We start from the raw sequence: 24,199 nt of genomic DNA, 5'->3' as shown, positions 1-24,199 counted from the left end.
GAAATGCAGTAAATGACTGATCATCAGCAAATAAACAAAGTAACTAGCCGGCTAAATCATGCGTTACGGATTATAAGCAGGTAATTAACTTTCTGTCTTATCTCACAGAATAGAGAAAGACAAATTAATAAAAACTATTTACAGTTAAAGTTGATTTTACTGTCCGGTTAACGCCAGGAATTATAAATTTTATGCCTCACTCCTAATTTGAAGTAGTTCGCTAATTCTAAAAAAAAAAAAGATTTCTAAAGAAATATTACTAAAAGTTGCCGGTGCAACTGACTAAGCATGAAACAAAAAAGCTAATGTCTAAAATATTTGCAGATTGGGATAAATGCCCACAGGCGCTTTTCATATCTCTTTCTCACATTAAATTTTGATATTCAGTCTACCGTATCAGGGTTAAAGTATAAAACTTGCGAATTTGGAAATATGTTAGTTGCATTATATCTACACAATGTTGTTCAATCAATCAATTATTTTCAGAAATAGTGGAAAAACGACATTAGTTGCTCTAATCCAAACTCTAAAGAGTTAAGGTAACAACTGTTAAAAACACAACTATTTTGTTTTCTTTTGTCTTTGCTATTTTTATTATGGCGAATGTAACCCACTGTCATAAAAACACACGTTGCTACTCCTTCATTTCGTAAGCACAATGTGGAACTACTTTAACGAGCGAAAACTAGATGCTCTATTAGGCAACATTTTCAACCAAAGTTAAAACCACATTTTCAATCAGAATTCAACCAAAGTTCAACCAAAGTTCAACTAAAGTTCAACAAATTTGGACATTTGATTCACTGGGACGATATCAGTGTATATCATATGTATGTCTGGTCACATTTCTGGCAAAATTCCTACGATATTTGCAATTGAGCCTTCACCACTATATTAGTTCAAATTTCTTTGAGAAAACATGGAAATTCAGCAGTATTTTGTTAATAAGTCATTTGTTATCATTGTTAAACATATTTCTTTATGCCAAAATTTTTAGTCAGATTGGTGGATTTCTGCTGTCAGCCATCTGTGCTGTTGATACTCTATTCATGCTCGTCACACATTTTCTCAGCAAACATCCATGGCGACTACAAAAAGCGAAATACCGCGCAAGTGGTTTGGAGTTACCTTTTCTTTCAGCTGTGTAATGGCTTATTACATCTGCCTTTATGCTCGTTAGCAAAATAGCTACTTATCTAGCTGCATGTTTTTTCTCAAGTAGCTAAATTGCTAAAAGTTATTTTATTTAAAAAGCTTTAAAAAGACCCTTTATTTTTATTTATGTTAACAATGACAATCTGCAAAAATAATATATTTCATAGAAATATTTACTGTTTAGCTCGCCATTAGTGAATCTTTTTTAACGTTTCTGATAGGTATCCTCTCATATTTCAATGTTTGTCTGATGTGAATTAATCGCATTACAGGACTCACACCATCATACACCAGGGGTTCCTTCGTCGCCGGCCTCAATGTCAAAAAAGCAAGAACCCCTGAGGATGAGGTTGGTGAAGTGCAGCTATTTTTCAATCAGCTCCGACAAAAATCTCAGTGAACCACATTTCTGTTTTGGTAACAGGAGTAAACTAACTTATCGTGGTAGAAAAAGAAGTAAAAGTCCTAAAATCTGTAAACTACAGCGTGGTTAAAACAAACAATTGTAGAAATTGCTAAAAAAACGTAGTGAAAATGATTTCTGGATACAAGAACTTAATGTTCATTTTTTATTAAAGAATTACTCGGCCTTGCGTTAGCTTGCTGATTTCAAGTAATTATGACTTGTTTTATGATGGTAATCAATCGCCTAAGGGGCTTCGCCATCACTCGGTTATGGCGCAAAATGTTCCCCAATATTATTTGTTTTTTTTTTGTTGAGAGTTAAATTTTAGTGCCCAGCTTCGGTGCCATTTTTTATTTTGTTTTAGAAAGGCAAAAACAATGGTTTGCTTTGGATACAGGACATTTTTTTTCCTTATTTGCTGTCTCCATCAGTTACTACGTAGGGACGGGTTTTTGACAGTGCTGGCTGGTTTGTATCGGCAAAAGCAACAAGCGCAGCAGATCCACCCACGTCGGTCGGTTGCTATTGGTTTGACATATTCACTTATTTAAAATTTTTACCTCCTTTAAAAATTAGTCTCGGAGCCGCTAACTTTCACCCTATGTCCCAACGGATTCGATATCCAGGATGCAAAACTGCACATAAAATCTCATTGTTTTAAACTTATATTAGGTCGTTTAAGCCTGGTTCCCACCAATGTGTTTGTTGATAAACATATGTTTATTTTAAAAGTTTTAGAGTTAACTTACAGATGGGAATGGTAAAAATTAACACATGACAATTTTGCATGCAATAAACATATGTTTATGAATGCGTTTAACATCAAAAAGTTTTGATATTAAAATCATGCGTTTACCATAAGTTTATTCAACATCAAAGAAATCTTTTGTTTTTACCGCTAATGTTCAAAGTAAGAGTGGCTATCATGAGAGCATTGCACAAGAAGTGAAAGAACGAAAGTGACAAAAATTGAAAATAATAATATATACGTAATGAATCTAAAATAGGAATAGTATCAGAGAAAGCACTATCTGAGCTGACGAGATTCTACACCTGTCTGTATGATAAAGCTAAAAATGGATATAAGGAAAAAGACAAGGTTTGGAGAGTGATAAATGAAAAATTATGGTAAGAACAAGGTTTGGTCTTTAATTTTTTCTGAAATGAATTAGTATTTATCATACTTAAGTAAAGATAACCTAATTCTAAAATTTCCTCGCTGTCCACATGCATACTTACTAGTCACTTGTTCAAAAATTAAGTTTAGTGGGAACGCATAATCTTACCGCATAATTTATTAGATGAAAAACAAACGCATCCATGAGTTTAGTAATAATCATATGTTTAATAATAAACGCGTTGGTGGGAACTAGGCTTTAATACTTAAACCAACAAAAAATTTGACGGAAAAAGACGTGGCACAACAAAGTCATTAAAGACACAAAGGAGGAGTGCACTCACAACCCAACGGTAAAGTGTGGCTACCATAGCAATACATAATGTCTATTATTTAAAAGTTTATTTCTAGAATAAACACAGCCGTAAAGAGGGTTATAATGTTGTTTCACGAAAAATCTATTCCAGACACGTATTACGTTGAAAGCTTTATAATTACGTTACGTTAGAAGGAAAACTTTACGTCTAAAGGAAAACTTTAAATTATTATTTTATACAATGGCTATGTTCAAAGATCAGCTTTCTGCTTTGCTAGAATGTAAGATTTGCATGGACACATATGATAACCCTAAATTACTTAGTTGTGGACACACGTACTGCAAGAATTGCTTGGATGACATTCTGGTTTTTCAGAAAAACGGCAGTGCAGAAATTCGTTGCCCTTTGAAATGTAAAAGCGTCGTGACAATAGCTGAAAAGGACACAACATCACTTTTATCAACTAATTATTCGCTTTCAGACATCATAGATCAGTTTGGAAGTGAGAGTCAAGGGTAAGTCCACTGTTTCTTTTAAGATCTGAAACACGAAGTATGAAATTCTTTTGACTCGCGACTCGTGGAAAGAAATTAATTTTGAGAAGTGAGCTAAAAGCGTGAAACTTCCCACAGTTATTAATAATACTAAACTAAAAATCTTGAACAACTAAAGATCTGCCACAGGCGACTTCCGAAAGTAGTTATTTGGATATCCACATTACATGGTTCTTCATCCTAAATAATAACAAACTAGTCGTTACCCCGCCGTTGAAAAATCCACGGGTTCGCACGCCGCAGCTAAGCTACCATTTTGCGTGACGGACGGACGGACGGACGGACAGACGGACGTATACGGGCATTATCTATATATTAATAAGCCAGTTCCGTGTGTCTGTAACAGGCAAAGTTGATATCGTCATTTTCCTTTGATGTCGCCGAAAAAAATCTTTGATGTTGCCGAAAAAAATATGTCTTCTTTGTCGTGAAAAGCCGCGAGTTTTGTGTGGTTTGTTAAATGAAGTTCTAGCACAAAGTAACGGAAATTGTGTTTGCAAAAAAGATGGCTGTCCTTTTTAAGCATTTGTCTTCCCTTGCCTTCAAAATAAATCTTTACAAAAGCATTTAAAAAGGGGCATGGTATATAAATGAAGTATAGAAAGGTTTCTGTAAGGTTTGTTTATGTTTTTTGAAGTTTTGATGATATTATTGATGCGAGACATGTTTGTTAGCTAGCATCAACCACACCAACAACAACTAGCTAGGTAGCTAGGAATTTATAAATATGTAGCCATGTTCTTTATACCTAGCTAAGTCTCCAGTTTATATTTAAGTGACCAGCTATTACCTGCTGTAGCTACCTTATGTTAGCTTCAGTTTTATGTTGCTTTTTACATGTAAGCTAATCTTAGTCGTCTTTGCGTAACTTATTTTAATTGACATTTTAAGCTTAAATTAACAAGCCACAACAACTTTTAAAAAAGTATTACATAATATTTAAGAAGAGTTTAAGGACTGTTTTTAAGCAAATAATGTATTTTTCACAATTTGTGTATGCAAATAATGTATTTTTCACATTTTGTGTAACTAAACTTATATACATCGGTTACATGCAATATGACGAAACGATTTTTATTTAACATGTAGTAATTCAGGTACCTTAAGTGTAGTGATTTTTGTTGTTCTAGATGTTCTGACTAAAATGTTTTTGTTTATGGCATTTTGTCTCAATTAAGAAAAGTTTCAACTTTTTTGAGGGAGTACAACACCGAAAAAACTTGTGTTTTTTTTATATTTTGTATAAATTCTTACCGGGCAGGACTCTGTACAACATACCGAAATGACTGATCCCTCTCTATTTATAAATTTGATGCGTTCCAAATCACAGTTTTTTGAAATTTTGGGTAATATTTAATGAGAACAAGATGCAAATACTGATTTTTGTTGAATCAGAAGTATATTTCCTACAACCATTCTTTTTTTACACTTTTGTGGAGAAAAAGTGTATGCAATATCATCAGAATAACTGATTTTGTTGCAAACTGTTTTTCTTTTTCACATTTTGGATTGAAATATTGTTATAAAGGGCATATATCAATAGACATATATATACCAAAATAATTAAATTCTGCAAACTTTGATTTTGTCGTTCACCTCTCATCATTTATATTTTGATTAAACTTTGAGGAAAACCATAGGAATAATTTAGAATTTGTATTTTGTGTTGCTATTTTAGTGCAAAAATTTAACTGTTGTGAGGGAGGACCATATGCAATTATATATACTAAAAATAATAATTTGATATTCTACAAGTTGTATTTTTGTATGCACTTAAATGACTGCTTTTTCTGAGTTGAATTTGATGGGTTTCATATCAATTTTGTGGAAGATTTTATGGCTGAAGACAATATAGAACATGCCAATTGAACTGATTTTTGTTCATATTTTGATTTGCTCCTCATAAACCTTTGTGTTCTACATTTATTGTAAACTTTTGTGAGGAAGGACCATATATATATACCATGTTTTCAAAATAATGATTTTTGTTGATTTGAAATTTAGGATGGTATGCAACTGAATAAATGATTTTTCAATGTTCAACTTTTTGTTTTTAGGTGTTTTGTGTTTGTTTAAGTTTGGCTTTTTGATATTGTTCAGGTTGTATTGTTGTAGCATTTAGGGAAAAGACAATGTTTAAAATGCTTAAAGAACTTATTTCATAGATCTGTGCTTACTGTTGCAAGCCTTTCTTTTTGACACTTCAGATTAAAATATTGAAGGTTTTCAACATAATCACATAATAAGATGTATACATATTTGAGATATGTGTTATTTCTGACATTATTATTATTGTTGTCGTAACTGTCTGGGTTGTGACTGTCAATGTTGTAACTTTCTACTAACTAGATTTCACACCTTGCACGCCGTTGTTTTTTTATATTTTGTCTGAAGTTTTGTTGGGAGGATTTCATGCGATTTGACATTTGATATTTTGTGTTAGATTTTAAGAATCTTATATATTAATAAGCCAGTTCCGTGTGTCTGTAACAGGCAAAGTGGATATGTTTCTTTTCCTTTGATGTTGCCGAAAAATGCATGTCTAATATGTTAAATTTTCTGACGTTACGACGCGACGAAAATAACACTACTTTAACGTCAATATCCTATATTAAATTAATGAAGCCATTACAGTGCACCTAAAACTTTGAGGCCAAATAACTTGGAAACGAGGTGGTGACGTCAATGATTTTTCACCGCGTGGGTAACTAGGGACCACCTAGGACCAATTTGGGTAATTTTCCCAAACCTGGGTCCCTGAATCCATTTCGGAATGGACGGGTTGATGACGTCATCACAAAACCTTCAAACCCCAATATCTCTGCAACTGTTTGTCAAAAGTTCATGTTTCTATACATTTTCTTGATCAGCATTTTCAGATCTATACGATGAATGCAACGGGTGTACGAATTTGTGAAGAAAGTTTTTTTGGAACTTTTGGTAGGGACTTCGCTGACGTCAGCAAAGTTTTTAAGCCCTTATATCTTCTTAGGCGTTTGTCAAAAACATACGATACTATGCATTATTTTGACCAGCGTTTCAACTCTACACATTACAGACAACGAATGACTAAATTTCACTAATTTTCCTTCTGTATATGCACTGCTGATGTCAGCAAAAAATCTAAAGCAACCTATTTTTCCATTGTTCTTCTGCCTTAGTGGATTTTTCCACGGGCTTTATCGACTAGTCTATATAATAATACGCCAGTTCCGTGTCTCTGTGACAAGCAAAGTGGATGTCTTCATTTTCCTTTGATATTGCCGAAAAATGCATGTCTAATATGGTAAATATTCAGACATTACGGCGCGACGTCAATAACACCACTTTAACGTCAATATCCTATATTAAATTAATGAAGCCATTACAGTGCACCTAAAACTTTGAGGCTAAATAACTTGGAAACGAGTTGGTGACGTCAATAATTTTTCACTGAGTGGGTAACTAGGGACCACCTTGGACCAATTTGGGTAAGTTTCCCAAACCTGGGTCCCCGAATCCGTTTTGGAATGGACGGGTTGATGACGTCATCAAAAAATCTTTAAACCCTAATATCTCTGCAACCGTTTGTCAAAGATATATGATCCTATACATTTTCTTGATCATCGTTTCAAGGTCTATACGATGAAGGTAACAGGGATATAAATTTCTGAAAATTTTTTTTTGCGTTTTAACAGGCCATTGCTGACGTCAGCAAAATTTTAAAACCCTTTTATGTCTTTTGTTGTTCGTAGAAAAGTTATGATCCTATATTATTTTGATCAGCGTTTCAACCTCTACACGTTACAGGCAACGAATAAACTAAATTTCGCCAATTTTTTTTTTTTTTTGGATTTGCAATGCTGACGACAGCAAACCAACATTTTCAATGTCCTATTGCCGAAGTGGATTTCTCCACGGGTCTTTATCGACTAGTCTCTTATAATAATACAGAGCTTCTGTCTGTGACTTTTGCAAATACGACTTTTTTTAACAACCGAGTGCGCGAGTTTGCCGAGTTTTTTTGTTTTGTTTACATTTGTCTCGCAACCGTTAGAAACCACGTGATAGAAAATAAGCAGTATGATTCGCTGAAATGCGTACTTTCGAACGGGACGGCATTCGAATAAAAAGTTCCGTTAGCGTAAAAACAAACAAACATAAAAATTTCTCGACAAAGTTCTCGACACAAAAGGCGAACTGAAGAAGCGGTTAAAAAATGTCTTATTTTCGACGATCCCTTAGTCACATAAAAGTGCAGATATTAAAAGCAAGAAAAGTCAAAGTGGAGAAGTAGAAGTACAAAAGTAAAGTTAGAAGCCACGAGAAGTTGCTTCGAAAGTGAAGAGTGCAGCTAGAAGTAGTAAAGAAAAGTTAGAAGTAGAAAATACAAGCTTGGGCTTAAAGTCGATTTGGATTCACATATAGTAAGAACTTTGATATTTTTAGATGTTATGTTTTTATGTCGCTAGAGTTAAGTGTCCGGCAGACTCGCATATGTAAAAAGAAAAAAGTCCAAGTGAAGAAGTAGAAAAAGTGAAGTTGGAAGTGAAAGTGGAGCTACGTGGAGCTAGAAATAAAGTAAATTTAGAAGTAGAAAATAAAGGCCACCAAAAAAAAGCACAGAAGAACGATCCCTTTATCTTGAAAAAAAGGAAAAAAAGTGGTTTAAAAAAGCATAGCTATATATTTAAAAAGAAAAGAGACCAAGTGAAGAAGTAGAAAAGTGAAGTGAGAAGTGGAGCTAGATGTGAAGTAAAGTTAGAAGTAGAAAACAAAGGCTAGAGTTTAAAGTGGATTTGAAATCACAAATAGTAAGAACTTTGATATTTTTATTCGTTTGGTTTTTATGTTGGTGGAGCAAGCAGACTCGCATTTCCCAGGAAAAGCTACAGTTTCATATTTTACCGCGTATGTAGCCATATTTGTTTACGTTTTGTATGTTGCATAATTCATGAGCCCTGGCGCGTAACTAATGTATTGTCCTAAAATTCAAAATGCTACATAAAGCTGTTGGCTGACTAAAAAACGGAAAACTTTGGTTAAGTTGAACTGTAATGTTATTAATTTTACATTACTATTGCTTCCCCCTATATGTGTTTTACTAAGCATAAATAGCTAGCTTTAGTTTTAGGTAAGTGTTCCCAGTTTAAGTATATTTAACTGGGTGTCTTAGCTCTACTGTTAGCTAGCTAATGTTAGCCTCCAAGTCCAGCTCCCCATCCCATGGTTAGCTCTCTAACCTATGACTTCTGTTGTTATTCCTCTTTTTTAATTATATATAGCTAACTAATATAGTTTCCAAATTTCTCTTCTTTTATGAGCACGAATTATGATGTTACAAGCTAGCTAGCTACCTACAAAATCTTTCAAAGACTTGAACTTTTGCAGGATAGTAGGATGTATTTTTATGCCCATAGAGAGTATAGATGAATTCCGTTGCTTACATTTTCAGTGGTAAGCTCTTTCAGCTTTGTCATTTGCGTGGCAGGGAAAAAGATTGGGGTGCTAGGTGAAGCAAAGTAATTTTCACTTCATTTCTTCAAACAAACAAAGGCATTCTTATGACTTTAATGAATTCAAATAAAACAAGGCATCAACCTACACTCGATAATAGTTTATAACCCCAACGATGTCCCCGTTAGAAGAAATCCACAGTAAAAGACCTTTCTTTACCAAATCCTAGCATCTTTTTTCCTGCCACGCAAAAGCCAGAGCCAAGGAGCTTACCGCTAAAAAGTAAACAAATCACGTTACGCTGGATTCATCTATAATTTTTTTCACATTACCTGTGCACTTTACCACATGCAATATGACAAGTGGAACGAATTTTATAGAATTTAAAGTGTGTGTGTTAAGTTATTTATTATTGTTTTGTTTCTGATTTTGTAATCTAATGGGCGATGACTGTATGCACTCTGTTGTTATTCCTCTTTTTTAATTATATATAGCTAACTAATATAGTTTCCAAATGTCTCTTCTTTTATGAGCACGAATTATGATGTTACAAGCTAGCTAGCTACCTACAAAATCTTTCAAAGACTTGAACTTTTGCAGGATAGTAGGATGTATTTTTATGCCCATAGAGAGTATAGATGAATTCCGTTGCTTACATTTTCAGTGGTAAGCTCTTTCAGCTTTGTCATTTGCGTGGCAGGGAAAAAGATTGGGGTGCTAGGTGAAGCAAAGTAATTTTCACTTCATTTCTTCAAACAAACAAAGGCATTCTTATGACTTTAATGAATTCAAATAAAACAAGGCATCAACCTACACTCGATAATAGTTTATAACCCCAACGATGTCCCCGTTAGAAGAAATCCACAGTAAAAGACCTTTCTTTACCAAATCCTAGCATCTTTTTTCCTGCCACGCAAAAGCCAGAGCCAAGGAGCTTACCGCTAAAAAGTAAACAAATCACGTTACGCTGGATTCATCTATAATTTTTTTCACATTACCTGTGCACTTTACCACATGCAATATGACAAGTGGAACGAATTTTATAGAATTTAAAGTGTGTGTGTTAAGTTATTTATTATTGTTTTGTTTCTGATTTTGTAATCTAATGGGCGATGACTGTATGCACTGAAATGACTGATTTTTCTAAATTTTGATGTGTTTCGTAACCTTTTTGGTGGAAGATTGATGCAATATACGACATGCTGAATGAAATTATTTTTGTTGATTTAGATGTGTTTCTCAAAAACCAATCTGTTTTACATTTTGTGTAAACTTTTGTTTACGAACCGTATACAATGTTTCCAAATAATGATCTTTTTTAATTCAAGTTTATTCTTTGCTTATTGATTTTTTGACATTTAGGTTCAGAATTGTTGGTAAAGGGCAGTACGGATCATCATACTAAAAAAGAAAAATTTTTGTGTTCTTAACTGGTTGATTTTTACACTGTGTGTAAATTTTTGTGGGAGAGAATGGTATGCAACTGAAATGACTGATTTTTGTAGATTTACGTTTAATGTTTTCTAAACTATGGCTTTTTCATATATTTGTATAAGCTTTTAAGGGAAAGACAATATTTAAAATGTGTAAAGAACTTATTTTTGTTGATTTGTGCTAACTCTTGCAGGCCAACTTTTTGACATTTCAGAATAAAATACTGAGGGTTTTCAACATAATCACTTATAAGATGTACATATTTGAGATGCGTTATTTCTGACATTGTTATTATCCGTGTTGTGACTGTTGATGTTCTTACTGTCGGTTTTGTGAGTATTGGTGTTGTGAGTGTCGATGTTGTGAGTGTCGTTGTTGTAACTTTTTATCAACTAGATTTTGCACCTTGCAAGCTGTTCTTTTTTTATTTTGTGTAAGATTTGACATTTGACATTTTGTGTAAGATTTTAAGAACATTTTTTTTCTATATGCATTTCTTACGTCAGCAAAAAACATCTAAAGCAACTTATTTTTTTAATGGCCTTTTGCCTAAGTGGATTTTTCCACGGGCCTTATCGACTAGTCTTCTATATAATAATACGGAGCTTCTGTCTGTGAGTTTTGCGAAGTGGATAAAATTTCTTTGATAAAGTCTATAAAAATCGCCTATAAATTTGTTCTGTAAATTAGCAAACTTTGACGTTAAAGCAATATCGACGTCAAAGGAAAGTATATTAAGATTAGTGAAGCCAATGCATTGCACTTTTAAAATTAAGGCTTAATAACTTGGAAACGGGTGGAAATAACTGACGTCATCTTCTGCGTGGGTAACTAGGGACTACATGGGACCAAGTTGGGTAAGTTTTCCAAACCTGGGTCACCAAATCCGTTTCGGAATGGACGGGTAAATGACGTCATAAAAAAACCTTTAAACCCTAATATCTCTGCATCCGTTTGTCTCAAGTACACGATCCTATACATTTTCTTGATCAGCGTTTCAAGATCTATACGATGAAGGCAATAGGTACACAAATTTCTTGAAAATAAATTTTTGGGTTTGACAGGCCATTGCTGACGTCAACAATATTTTTAACACCTTATATCTCCTTTAGGCTTTTGTCGAATACATATGATCCTATACATTATTGTGATCAGCGTTTTAACCTTTACACGTTATAGGCAACGAATAAACTAAACTTGGCCAATTTTTTTTGTACCTGCACTGTTGACGTCAGCAAAAAATCTAAAACAACCTATTTTTCCATTGTCCTTCTGCCTAAGTGGATTTCTCCACGGGCTTTATCGACTAGTAATATAGATAATAAGTAACCGCATTATAAAATTAATACTCAAAATAAGTGGTACTAAGGTTTCAGATATGTGATAAGTCCTAAAAATACGGGCAAAACAAGGAATGGAATTGGAGTCAAAAAGAAGGAAAGATAAGCCAAGAAAGTAAAAAACACATGAAAAATCGAAAAATTTATTTAAAAATTGGGTGATTTTTTATGAATTTTTTATATATTTTAAAGCATTTGGAGTGCTTTGAATTGTTCATTTTATAGGCGTTTACAGACTAAATTTCTTATTGCTTGTAGCTCAGTAATTTTAATTTTCCCTTAACGTTTCTTCTGAGAAGATTCTCAGAAAAAATTGTTAACCAATCCAGAAGATTGCTGAAACTTTAAAACCTTGTAGCTCTGCACCAATTTGTTTTCGTTATATGATTTAATAGTATCTTCTACTATTATTTGCTTTTGAAGAAGAAAAAAATTGCTGCAAACGGACTGAGTTGCTATCAGAACCCTGAGCCTGAGTTTCAAGTTCTGTTCTTTTAGTATAAAGGCACAAAAATAGTCTTTTTTGTCACCATTTTACCCCATTATCAGCAAACAAAGAACCTGCTGTAACTGCTTATTTTTTAAATGTGTACTAATTGGCCTTCCAAAAAAACGACGTATATTTGCATAAGTCGGATTAAATAAAGTTTTGAATTAAATTCCCCTTTAATTGTGGCAATAACACTTTTCATGTCAAATTCAATTAAAATGCTTTGATTTCAAAGTTAATAAATTAACATTCTCATATTAACAAAAAACTGAAAAATGTGCATTGTTGCCATATAAAACGAGACAAAACAAGTCCGTGTTCCGTTTCTGCTGTGAAACAAAAAGACTACTTTAGATGTCTTCAGTACTTGATAAAATTAGAATTTTCAGTCCGGCAAAGTGTTGTTACATTTAGAAATTTACATCGTCCTGCTTCTGCAAGTACCGCTTTGTATTTAGATCGTTAGGTCATCAGCGTGCACTATGTCAACAAACAGATCATTGCAAGCATGACATTGCTTTGATGTGTACAACATGTGGTCTACAGAGCTGTGACCAATGCAAGGAACTGCATACTTGCCAACCAAAATTATTCACAACCGTAACCTTTGATAAAAAATTAGAAGAAATTCGACCATTATGCAACCAACATAACACTCTTGCAAAGCAGGTCTGCCTAGAATGTGAAAATATGTTCACTTGCAGATACTGTATAAATAGAGATCATTTGAGCCATAGGAGAAAATCTATTGCTGAATTTAGCGTTGAAGCGAAGACGTGGTTTCAGTCTTTTATAGAAACCTTTAAGGATACGAAAGTCTTGTTGGAGAGGTTAACAGGAAAATATAATGAAGCCTTTATGAACTTGGAAAGTGAAAGGGAAAAATTAGTTTGTGAATTGGAAGCAAGAAAATTAAAACGAGTGGAGCAATATATTGAACGGTTAAATAACGAGAACCAAAACCTGTTGAGAAAATTTGATAAAAAAGTTTCAGAATTTAGAAAAAACGTTACTGCTGCGGGTTATACGGATGATGCCAAAATAAAACAAGCTTCGGACTATATTGACGCATTTAATTCAAAAGCTGATTTTGAGTTAGTTGCTCAGAAAGTGGAAATTGAAAGACAACTACGCGGCATTGCATCGGCTCCATCGACTGTTCCGAGTCTAAATTCTAATCTAGAAGATTTTGATGATTTATTTGATGATTTGATGTTATTCAATCCATTGGGCGTGTTGACAGTTTCCATTATTGATATAAGTACTGCTGGTGTAGATGCTGGCAAAAAATCTGTTTGCGTAAGTCACGTTGGGGAAACTGAAATAAAATGTAATCAATTAGATTTAAAGCAAAGTTTGATGGATTTAGTGGAATGTTTAAATAGTAAGTATTTGTCTGATAATGTTGATTATTTAATATCACTATGTCACGTAATTTTTCTTAAAGCTTATCAACTCACTCGTTGCATTAAATGCGTTTCTTAATTTAACAACTGTATAATTATATTTTATTTTAATAATCAGCTTTACTGGCAGGACTTCTCGTTAATATTCTCCATGACATTCCTTCGTTGTACAGTTTTGTCTATTCTAACATTTCTTAACTATTTTCACATGTTTCTTCTTTCATTAATTTAAGTACCGTGCACGTTTCACCCCCTTTGAAATGCTTCCAGTTCGTCACTTATTTACTTGTAACTACGAAGATGCTTGTAGGCATATTGTTTTTCTGAATCTAAAGAGGTTAAATATAGTTTTAATATTTATTTAGAGAATGAAAAACCTGCTGATAATGTTCGAGCTGTGATAAAAAGGTAGAAATAATTTAGTTCTTTGATCATAATCAATGTGGGAAGACAACGGGTATAAAATATGTTATTCTCATTCCGGTTCATCTGTATGTCAAAATTTGTCATAAAAAATAGTATCGGCCGGGTGACTCTAACACCATACTTTGTGATGTCTGCCAAAGCCATCACCTACATTTATTTACAGCTACATTTTATTTTCCAATTGAATGACTAACTACCATCTATTGTTTAATTAAACTATTTCCACTCTATCCTGCTACAAGTTAATACTGTTTCTCCCTGTGTGACAAATATGATTTTAGCAAAACTTGGCCAACTTCACTTTCAGCCATTTTCCCCATCAGTTAAGGTATGCTAAGCTACTTAGCCTAGGTCTCTGTTAGCTAGCTTGCCATCTCAAGCTTTCCATCAGCAAACACCAAGCCTTATGGCTAGTTAGCAAGCTTAACAATCATTATAAGCCCAATGGACTTATAACCTAGTGGTAAAACACTTCGGCTGTTAGCTAACTTAGCAAAACAAAATAAACTGCAACATACAGGGACGTTGTATAAACATACCATATTAGTGAGATATGAGATCTAACTCTGCTTTAACCAACCTCATTGTTCTTAACCGTTTAAATAGCAGGTCAATTGAAATTACTTTCTGTTACGTAAACACGAATGTATGTATATATTAAGTGGCTATAAGGAGCTTGCGCATTTTGAATGAAGATGTTTAGTCAAGTACAACAAATTATACGCATTTTGCAACTGTATACACAACCTATTTATGAACAGATACTTTTGTGGTGAAGAAATTGCTACTTTTCCCCAGTGCCTTTTTAAAAACAGGATCCATTTAGTATTTTTTTGCGTTAAAATGGGCTACAACCTGTAAAATATGTTTATTTTAACAACAAAATCACGAGAAGCCATATTTGGTAACAAAATACTATGTTGCTTGTTTAAGAAGGTAATAAATAGCTCTAAACAGATTTTAGAGTAGTCGTTGTTGGTTAGACTGGTTTTATGTGCAATAGTCTTGTATGTATCTATGGAAAATTTGAAGAGTATAGCTAGCTGGCTAGTTCAAAAACGTTTTTTTTTTTCAGTTATATTTCAATGCCAAATGTGATATTCAAAATGATTCTCTATGTTGTTTTGTCCTCACTTAGTTCGATTTTGGTGTAAACGACTAAAGTCATAAAGCAACAGCCTCTTTTGATACCCCTTTAAAAAAACTACATTTTTCAGCTTCAATTTAAGTACTAGTACGTAAATACTAATACTAGTACGTAAATATAATATCTAACATTAAGCTCACACATAAAAACTCATCATTGTAGAGTACAGTTCTATTGCTGTAGATAGGACAAAAGTTACAAAACATTTATATATAGTAATAGCTGATAATATATACAAGCATGAAATGAAAGTAGAACACATATATAATATAAGCAACAACAAAGCCAAGGTAATAACACATCTCTATATAATATTAATAAGCGGGAACAAAATATATATATACATAGCATAGCTCACAACGTAAAATATGTGAAAACATAGAGGTATATATAATAGCAGCAGGGAGGGAGGAGGAAGAAAAACTGCTAGAACTGAAAAGGAAAACCATGAGGCAACTGCAGCTTAAATACTAGCAAGACTGCTGACCAAAATATATGCTGCTGACCAGAAAAGGCACATAGGTAAATGGTGAACTAACTATGGGCAATACAAACCAGAGTACTGTAGGAAGAAGATCTATATATGTGTGCATTTAAACACTCATAAATATATATTTATGAGTCACTTAAACTCACACATAAAAACTCATCATTGTAGAGTACAGTTCTATTGCTGTAGATAGGACAAAAGTTACAAAACATTTATATATAGTAATAGCCGAAAATATATAAAAGCATGAAATGAAAGTAGAACACATATATAATATAAGCAACAACAAAGCCAAGGTAATAACACATCTCTATATAATATTAATAAGCGTGAACAAAATATATATATACATAGCATAGCTCACAACGTAAAATATGTGAAAACATAGAGTCCAAATCCAAAGTAGTAGTAGAAAATAAAATAAAATAAAATATGTCATGCAAGGTGTGATGCCATAAGTCGTTGGGCAGAAAACCGCTGAGCAAGGGGCATGTGAAGGTAAAGAAACATACTATCAGATTTCCAGTCCCCCAATAAGGATATGACATCCAGGGGAACACCTGCCTCTAAAGCAAAGGTGCCCCCCCCCCCCCCCCCCACGGCGAAACGAGTGGGTACCATATTGGGAGGTAGAACACCCTAACTCTGTCAACACTTTTTTCATAACGGACATGAAAGTCCGATATGTCAATATAGTGTTGGGTAGCATCGAGGATTTGCGCCAAAAAAAGGCTTGAGCATCAGGCAGAACACCTGGAGTGAGAGAAAAAGCATGCAAAATAGCCCGAACTGGACAAGAAGAGAAGAAGGAATAGCCACCAGTGGAACAGTGATTGTGCGCTGTCCCATTTGGATGGTCCTACTCCATCTAACTAGGACGAGAATATGGTCATCATGAAAAGTAAAATCAGACAGAACTAGTTGTTTGAGCGGATTAAATATCGTAGAAGATGCCGGCAATAAATGTGACTTACGGAACAGACCAAAAAATGAAACTAAACAAACAGCCCAAAATGAAGCATGAAAGCTACAATTTGGGTTAAGGCGAGAACGAATACCAAAAAGAAGAGCAGTGGTAATAGGAAGACGTGGCTTGGCCGGAACACCAAGCATATCTATGGATGAACAGGTACTGACCAATATGCATGGCGTAAATCAACCTTGGCCATAAAATATCCCTGTTTGATCATAGCACAGGCATCATCGATAGTTTGAAATTTTTGTTTTTCAATATCAATGTACGTATTGACACCCTTTCCAACTGGCATGGAACAGTCATGTATAATGCGTAACTCGTCAGAGTCAGGTTTGGGGACAGCCCTAAGAGCACTGACAATAGTAGGTTTACATTGAGTAAGAACATAGTTACCAGTTTTAAGTTCATCCAGCAGAGTAGCTTCTACTTTCATATGAGCTGTAGGACTGGTAACAGAAAAGTAGTTATTCATTTCGGCAGGCAATAAATCAGAGTCCTTAGGAAGAAGCTGAAAACCACAGTGAATTCCATTAAGGAGGAAGTCACGATCTGGGTCTTCAGCCAGTTCATTGGTCCATAAGTCAACATTAAGAGGAGTGCGAAATTCTGAGGGTAGTCAATTGTCAGAATTGTGGTTTTGTCCGGAATGAGGTTTGCCACAAGCCTGATTACCAATTTTGCGGTTGCAAACGTGGGTGAATTTACATTCTGTTTTCTGGCAACCTTTTTGGCGGTTAAAATTACGACATATTTCCACACCGGAAGAAGTATGTGTAGGAAACCCTGAAGACGATCCTGAGGCAGGTAAACCTGAATTTCTCTTACTTAAGGTACTGGAAGGATTACAGACAGGAGGGGAGGCCCAACGAGGTATAAGCATCACTTTATGCAAATGGCTATTGTCAAAGCTCCATGGATAGGCATAAGTGTGCTGAAGAATTCGATATTCATCGTCATACTTTAGCACAGACTCCCAGGTGTACTTTCAAACCAACTCTAAGATCTTAATGGAATAAGACAAATAGTCACGTAAATCGGACGAGGTTGGCAATCTGGCAGAAGACAATAATTCATAAAAAATTCTCAAATTAGCTATGTTATATTGTTCCATGGAAAGAGATTCCAGTCTTGGCTTCTTATTTCCAATGGCCAACATTAGCGTAGTTTGCGAACTAGGATCAGTAGAAATAACTTTTTCCTGCTCCACAGGACGAAGCCGAGACACAAAATCGACTATACGAAGTGGCTTACCATTTCCAGTGTTGGAAGAAAGTGCAGGGCGCAGAAACAATTCTGAACTATGGTCTTCTTGCTGGCGAAAAACATCCGATAGGGAGCGTGTTTGTTGTTGTGACAAGACAGTGCGATTGGTCAACAAATTGGCGGACTGTTGCGGAGCAAGCAAGGAAGCAAAACAAGATGGCGGTTGTACGTCAAGAGGTGAAGGGCGGAGATTGTCTTGGACACGATTGGTTGGATTTACAGTTTGCTGCAACGGGGAAGTGCTTAAAATTTGTGCTGGGCAGGCATTTCTGGAAGAAGCTGAGCGAAGCCTAGCTAATTCCGATTGTTGAGCAGCAATCTGATTGAGAAGGTGTTGCTCTTCTGTTTGTAAACTTTCCCTTAGGGATAGCTCTTCCTGTTCTAAGACAGCCAGCTGATTTCGAAGAGCAGCTAGCTGAGACGGTGAAGAAGATTTGTTTGGGTTGTTTAGGTGAGACTGCAGAGGCGAAGATCTTTGGATTGAAGGCATTGGGTTATTAGCGATAGTTGAGGAAAGTGTTGAAGCAGCTGATGTGACAGTGTTGGTAGCGCTAGAACGACGACCTGGATAGTGACGACTGGGAATACCAAAGTCGTGTAGAGCCAGAAGTGCCTTGCAGCCAGGACATTTTGGGATACGTTTCTTTTTGAGTGTGGACGATTCCTCAAGAGCGACAGACATTGCAGCAGATTGAAAGGTTTGAGAAGTTGAATCTTCATCTTCTGAGCCATCTGGCGTTTGAGTAGGTGAGATAAAATATAACAGCATCCATATAGGTGATAAATTCATGTTTAATTAGCCAAAGATTGGTTTGATTGCAAATTGATTGATTAGATATAAGTGGATTAATAAGCAGCAGACATAAGCATAAGAAAAACTGCTAGAACTGAAAAGGAAAACCATGAGGCAACTGCAGCTTAAATACTAGCAAGACTGCTGACCAAAATATATGCTGCTGACCAGAAAAGGTAAATGGTGAACTAACTATGGGCAATACAAACCAGAGTACTGTAGGAAGAAGATCTATATATGTGTGCATTTAAACACTCATTAATATATATTTATGAGTCACTAAATAATCTAAGGTAAAATAATATACATTCTTTTAGTTGTAAATTATAAGGAGTTTTGAAAATATGCTAGTTAATTCGCCCAACACTATGGTTATAAAATGTTCAGCGTAGCAAGGTATTCTTTGTAAAATTTGTTTTCAGTTTACTGATGTAGATAGCGGCTACCTAGCTAGCATAAAACCAGCCACCAAAACAAACCAGAGCATCTCGCCATGAAGTAGAATTCTTTTTTCTAACTTATTATTTCTTTATAGGAATATCAAGCCAAAGGAAATAGAGCCAGGTACGATTGTGTCTGTATATACGAAGAGTGTGTAGATGTTTATTTTTCTTCGAAGTTAGCCGAAAAAGTTATGTGTCAAATGTTAAATTTTCTGAGGTAACGGCACGACCTTAATAACATTAATGTGCCATCAATGACTTCATTTGAAATAATGAAGTCATTGCGTTGTATATACAACTTTGAGGCTAAATAATTGGGAAACGAAGTAGTGACGTCAGTAATTTTTGATCGCGTAAGTAACTAGAGGCAACCTGGGACTAAATTGGGTAAGTTTTTTAAACCTGGGTCCTTAAATTCGTTTCTCAAGGGACGGATTGATGACGTCATCAAAAATCTTTAAACAACCCATTATTTATATATAGTGGAATGTTTAAATAGTAAGTATTTGTCTGATAATGTTGATTATTTAATATCACTATGTCACGTAATTTTTCTTAAAGCTTATCAACTCACTCTTTGCATTCAATGCGTTTCTTAATTTAACAACTGTATAATTATATTTTATTTTAATAATCAGCTTTACTGGCAGGACTTCCCGTTAATATTTTCCATGACATTCCTTCGTTGTACAGTTTTGTCTATTCTAACATTTTTTAACTATTTTCACTGTTTCTTCTTTCATTAATTTAAGTACCGTGCACGTTTCACCCCCTTTGAAATGCTTCCAGTTCGTCACTTATTTACTTGTGACTACGAAGATGCTTGTAGGCATATTGTTTTTCTGAATCTAAAGAGGTTAAATATAGTTTTAATATTTATTTAGAGAATGAAAAACCTGCTGATAATGTTCGAGCTGTGATAAAAAGGTAGAAATAATTTAGTTCTTTGATCATAATCAATGTGGGAAGACAACGGGTATAAAATATGTTATTCTCATTCCGGTTCATCTGTATGTCAAAATTTGTCATAAAAAATAGTATCGGCCGGGTGACTCTAACACCATACTTTGTGATGTCTGCCAAAGCCATCACCTACATTTATTTACAACTACATTTTATTTTCCAATTGAATGACTAACTACCATCTATTGTTTAATTAAACTATTTCCACTCTATCCTGCTACAAGTTAATACTGTTTCTCCCTGTGTGACAAATATGATTTTAGCAAAACTTGGCCAACTTCACTTTCAGCCATTTTCCCCATCAGTTAAGGTATGCTAAGCTACTTAGCCTAGGTCTCTGTTAGCTAGCTTGCCATCTCAAGCTTTCCATCAGCAAACACCAAGCCTTATGGCTAGTTAGCAAGCTTAACAATCATTATAAGCCCAATGGACTTATAACCTAGTGGTAAAACACTTCGGCTGTTAGCTAACTTAGCAAAACAAAATAAACTGCAACATACAGGGACGTTGTATAAACATACCATATTAGTGAGATATGAGATCTAACTCTGCTTTAACCAACCTCATTGTTCTTAACCGTTTAAATAGCAGGTCAATTGAAATTACTTTCTGTTACGTAAACACGAATGTATGTATATATTAAGTGGCTATAAGGAGCTTGCGTATTTTGAATGAAGATGTTTAGTCAAGTACAACAAATTATACGCATTTTGCAACTGTATACACAACCTATTTATGAACAGATACTTTTGTGGTGAAGAAATTGCTACTTTTCCCCAGTGCTTTTTTAAAAACAGGATCCATTTAGTATTCTTTGCGTTAAAATGGGCTACAACCTGTAAAATATGTTTATTTTAACAACGACATCACGAGAAGCCATATTTGGTAAGAAAATACTATGTTGCTTGTTTAAGAAGGTAATAAATACCTCCAAACAGATTTTAGAGTAGTCGTTGTTGGTTAGACTGGTTTTATGTGCAATAGTCTTGTATGTATCTATGGAAAATTTCAAGAGTATAGCTAGCTGGCTAGTTCAGAAACGTTTTTCGCTTTTTCTCAGTTATATTTCAATGCCAATTGTGATATTCAAAATGATTCTCGATGTTGTTTTGTCCTCACTTAGTTCGATTTTGGTGTAAACGACTAAGCCATAAATCAACAGCCTTTTTTGATACCCCTTTAAAAAAAACTACATTTTTCAGCTTCAATTTAAGTACGTAAATATAATATCTAACATAAATAATCTAAGGTAAAATAATATACATTCTTTTAGTTGTAAATTATAAGGAGTTTTGAAAATATGCCCAACACTATGGTTATAAAATGTGCAGCGTAGCAAGGTATTCTTTGTAAAATTTGTTTTCAGTTTACTGATGTAGATAGCGGCTACCTAACTAGCATAAAACCAGCCATCAAAACAAACTAGAGCATCTCGCCAAGACGTAGAATTCTTTTTTCTATTTTATTTCTGCTTTATAGGGACATCAAGGCAAAAGAAACAGAGAAATTTAAAAAATCTTATACATTTGAAGGTACGGGTGTATCTATATTTACAATACACGAACAGTGTGTGGATGTGTTCATTTTGTCTCGAAGTTAGCCAAAAATGATATGTGTCAAATGTTAAATTTTCTCTGGTAAGGGCACGAGGGTAACAACATTAATCTAATGTCAATATCCAAACCTGGGTTTATGTCGTCATCAAAAATCTTTTAACCTTAATATTTCTGTAACTGTTCGTCAACCTATACATTTTCCTGCTTTTTATAATATTTATGTATTTGAAGATTTATACGGTGAAGGCAACGGGTATGCAAATATTAAAAAAAAATAATTTTAATACCTTAGCGAGTTTAATGCTAACAAAATTTTTAAACCCTCATTTCTCCTTACCTGTTTGTCAAAAACACATGATTCTTACATTTTCTGCGTCATCGTTTCAAGCCCTATAAATAAGGAGAAACTTCTTAACAAATTTCTTAAAATTAATGTTATGTTTATGCGCTGCCGAACTCATCGAAACTCCTGAACAACCATCATTTTTCAATTCTTATTTTCCCTACGTGGATGTTCCACGATTTTATCGACTAGTACTTTAATATTCTTAAATAACAGCTCCAACTTGTTAAGCAAATAGGGTAAAAAAAACAAAGTAAAATAAACTACCGAGTTATCTAAAAAATCGTTGCAGCAGAAGTGCTGAGATTTTTTTTATAAATTTCATTTGAGAAAGATGTTTGAGCTGCGTACCGATAACAGTAAGTTTGACCTTAAATTTTTGCCGTCTAAAGTGACGAAAATTTCATTAGATGTCGAATAGCTTGTTTAAAAAAAACATTTGGAATACGAAATGTTTTTTCGTTTTCTTAAGTACACTTTTATAAACAAAAATTATTTGCTAAGCCTGAGATTTGGGTCAATGTTTAAAGAACTAGTTACTGACCGGAATTGAATTTTGCAAAGTTTATCAGCTGAAACTTAAATGTAACAAGAAATCGACAAAATATCTAAGTATTGAATGCTAACATTGGCACCAATGGGTAAAAATATGCAAAATGGACTTTTTCTAGTCATCTATACGCAATTTTGTGATGATACTTCTTATATTCTCAAAATTATTTAAGCCTTTCCCAAACTTCTGTCCTTCACAGCACTTTCTTTTCGCATGGAAAGTTTCCCAATTTCCTGCTCATATATCAGCATTGATAAATGACCTCACAAAAAGAAATAAATATATATACGAGTAATTGTGTTGTGAATGTATTCTCTGTTATCATTTCTGGCCTAATTTGTTTTCAGAAGTTGAGAAAATCATGGAAAATGGCGACGAAAAGACATTACAAGCAATTCTTATAAACAATCCAAATGTCGTTAAAATGGAAGGTGCTTACGATAAAAGCACGCTTTTAATCTCAGCTGCAATGACTAACAAACCAAGAAACATCATAATAATGTTAATTGATGCTGGTAGTGATGTGTATGCTGTGAATAAGTATAAATGGAATGCATATCACTACAGTGCAGGTTATGGTCATCAAGAAGTTTTAAAAGTTCTAATTAACTATGGCAACAATAACATTAACAATGCAGATAAATACGGTAATACACCACTACATCTTGCATCGCGACGTAATTATATTGAGTGTGTTAAATTACTGTTATCTATACCACAAATTGATGTAAATAGACGAAACAATCCCATGCAAACTGCTTATGATGTTACTGATGTGGATGCTATTAAATGTTTATTAAAAAAACACCGAAGAAAAATATTTCTTAATGTTTTTAATAAATATTGTTAAATTGTAATATGTAATTTAAAACAATGTCATCGCTGTACTAAATAACAAAACCTAGGTTTATTTTCCACGGATTTAGCCCGCAGAAATTTACTGCCGGCTACCTCTTTGCTGCCATTTTCACTACTGAAAGTACTGTACATCATAGCACGTACGACGTAGTGTGGATCAGATCCGAAGATATGTTTCGACCTTTTCATCTCTTGTTTTGCCGTTAAAATGCACCACGCTATCGTAAACGTACGCTGGCCATCAAACTTAGGAAAATTCTAACAACAAGTGCCATAACGCAGGTTCTTCCGAAACAAAATTACGGAGAGGTTTGCGTGAGTAATCATTAAAAGTTGCCCTTTAAGCTTGAACACGCGCACAGAAGTAATTTTTCTTTGAAGATTTTAATGGTCTTACGGCTTGACCAAACATACTGACTACGTGGATATAATAAAATATCGTACTTCTGCGGGTTTTTTTTTTTTTTTTTTTTTTTTTTGATTTGTGTTTAGTTTTCAGGTTTGTCTATTTTTTTACAATTTCTGCAATGTCAATTTTCGCTGGAGTTTTTTTAAAATGGTATGTGATATGTTTTTACTCATTTCGTGGAACCATTTTTTACCCTTGTCAAATTGCGCCATTCTATCTTTTCAAAAAAAAAAAAAAAACATTTATGTTTCCCACGCAATATCCACTTTGATTACTTCGCAAATTGTTTCACCGATTGCACGTCAACTTTACTGAACACAAATC

General features: G+C 34.2%; 1 protein-coding gene across 4 annotated transcripts; it reads left to right on the top strand.

Annotated features, from left to right (window-relative positions):
• Positions 1-2,497: 2,497 nt before the first annotated feature.
• On the top strand, positions 2,498-24,199 carry LOC130641518 (E3 ubiquitin-protein ligase Midline-1-like). Of its 4 annotated transcripts, XM_057448347.1 has the most exons (8): positions 2,499-2,689; positions 3,090-3,510; positions 12,708-13,633; positions 14,021-14,063; positions 19,286-19,314; positions 20,078-20,120; positions 21,636-21,688; positions 22,956-24,199. In XM_057448347.1, the coding sequence occupies exons 2-8, from the start codon at positions 3,236-3,238 to the stop codon at positions 23,456-23,458; spliced, it is 1,872 nt and encodes a 623-aa protein (XP_057304330.1). In that variant the 5' UTR covers positions 2,499-2,689; positions 3,090-3,235; the 3' UTR covers positions 23,459-24,199. The 4 variants fall into 4 exon arrangements, with proteins under 4 accessions (XP_057304339.1, XP_057304330.1, XP_057304356.1 ...); XM_057448373.1 differs by lacking the exon at positions 3,090-3,510 and having other exon boundaries at positions 2,505-2,689; XM_057448365.1 differs by lacking the exons at positions 2,499-2,689; positions 3,090-3,510 and adding an exon at positions 7,970-10,460.

Source organism: Hydractinia symbiolongicarpus, chromosome 1 (genome assembly GCF_029227915.1).
Source record: "Hydractinia symbiolongicarpus strain clone_291-10 chromosome 1, HSymV2.1, whole genome shotgun sequence".
Lineage (NCBI taxonomy): Eukaryota > Metazoa > Cnidaria > Hydrozoa > Anthoathecata > Hydractiniidae > Hydractinia > Hydractinia symbiolongicarpus.
Note: the sequence above shows the minus strand (reverse complement) of the source record. Positions and strands in the feature narration are given on the sequence as shown.

What these genes read in the sequence shown, in the direction of transcription:
- LOC130641518 (XM_057448347.1), top strand. Translation starts at nt 3,236, where the DNA reads ATGGCTATGTTCAAAGATCAGCTTTCTGCTTTGCTAGAATGTAAGATT. An exon ending in TTTGGAAGTGAGAGTCAAGG is followed by an intron (nt 3,511 to 12,707) that starts GTAAGTCCACTG and finishes CTTTGTATTTAG; the next exon opens with ATCGTTAGGTCATCAGCGTG. An exon ending in GTTCGAGCTGTGATAAAAAG is followed by an intron (nt 14,064 to 19,285) that starts GTAGAAATAATT and finishes ATTTCTTTATAG; the next exon opens with GAATATCAAGCCAAAGGAAA.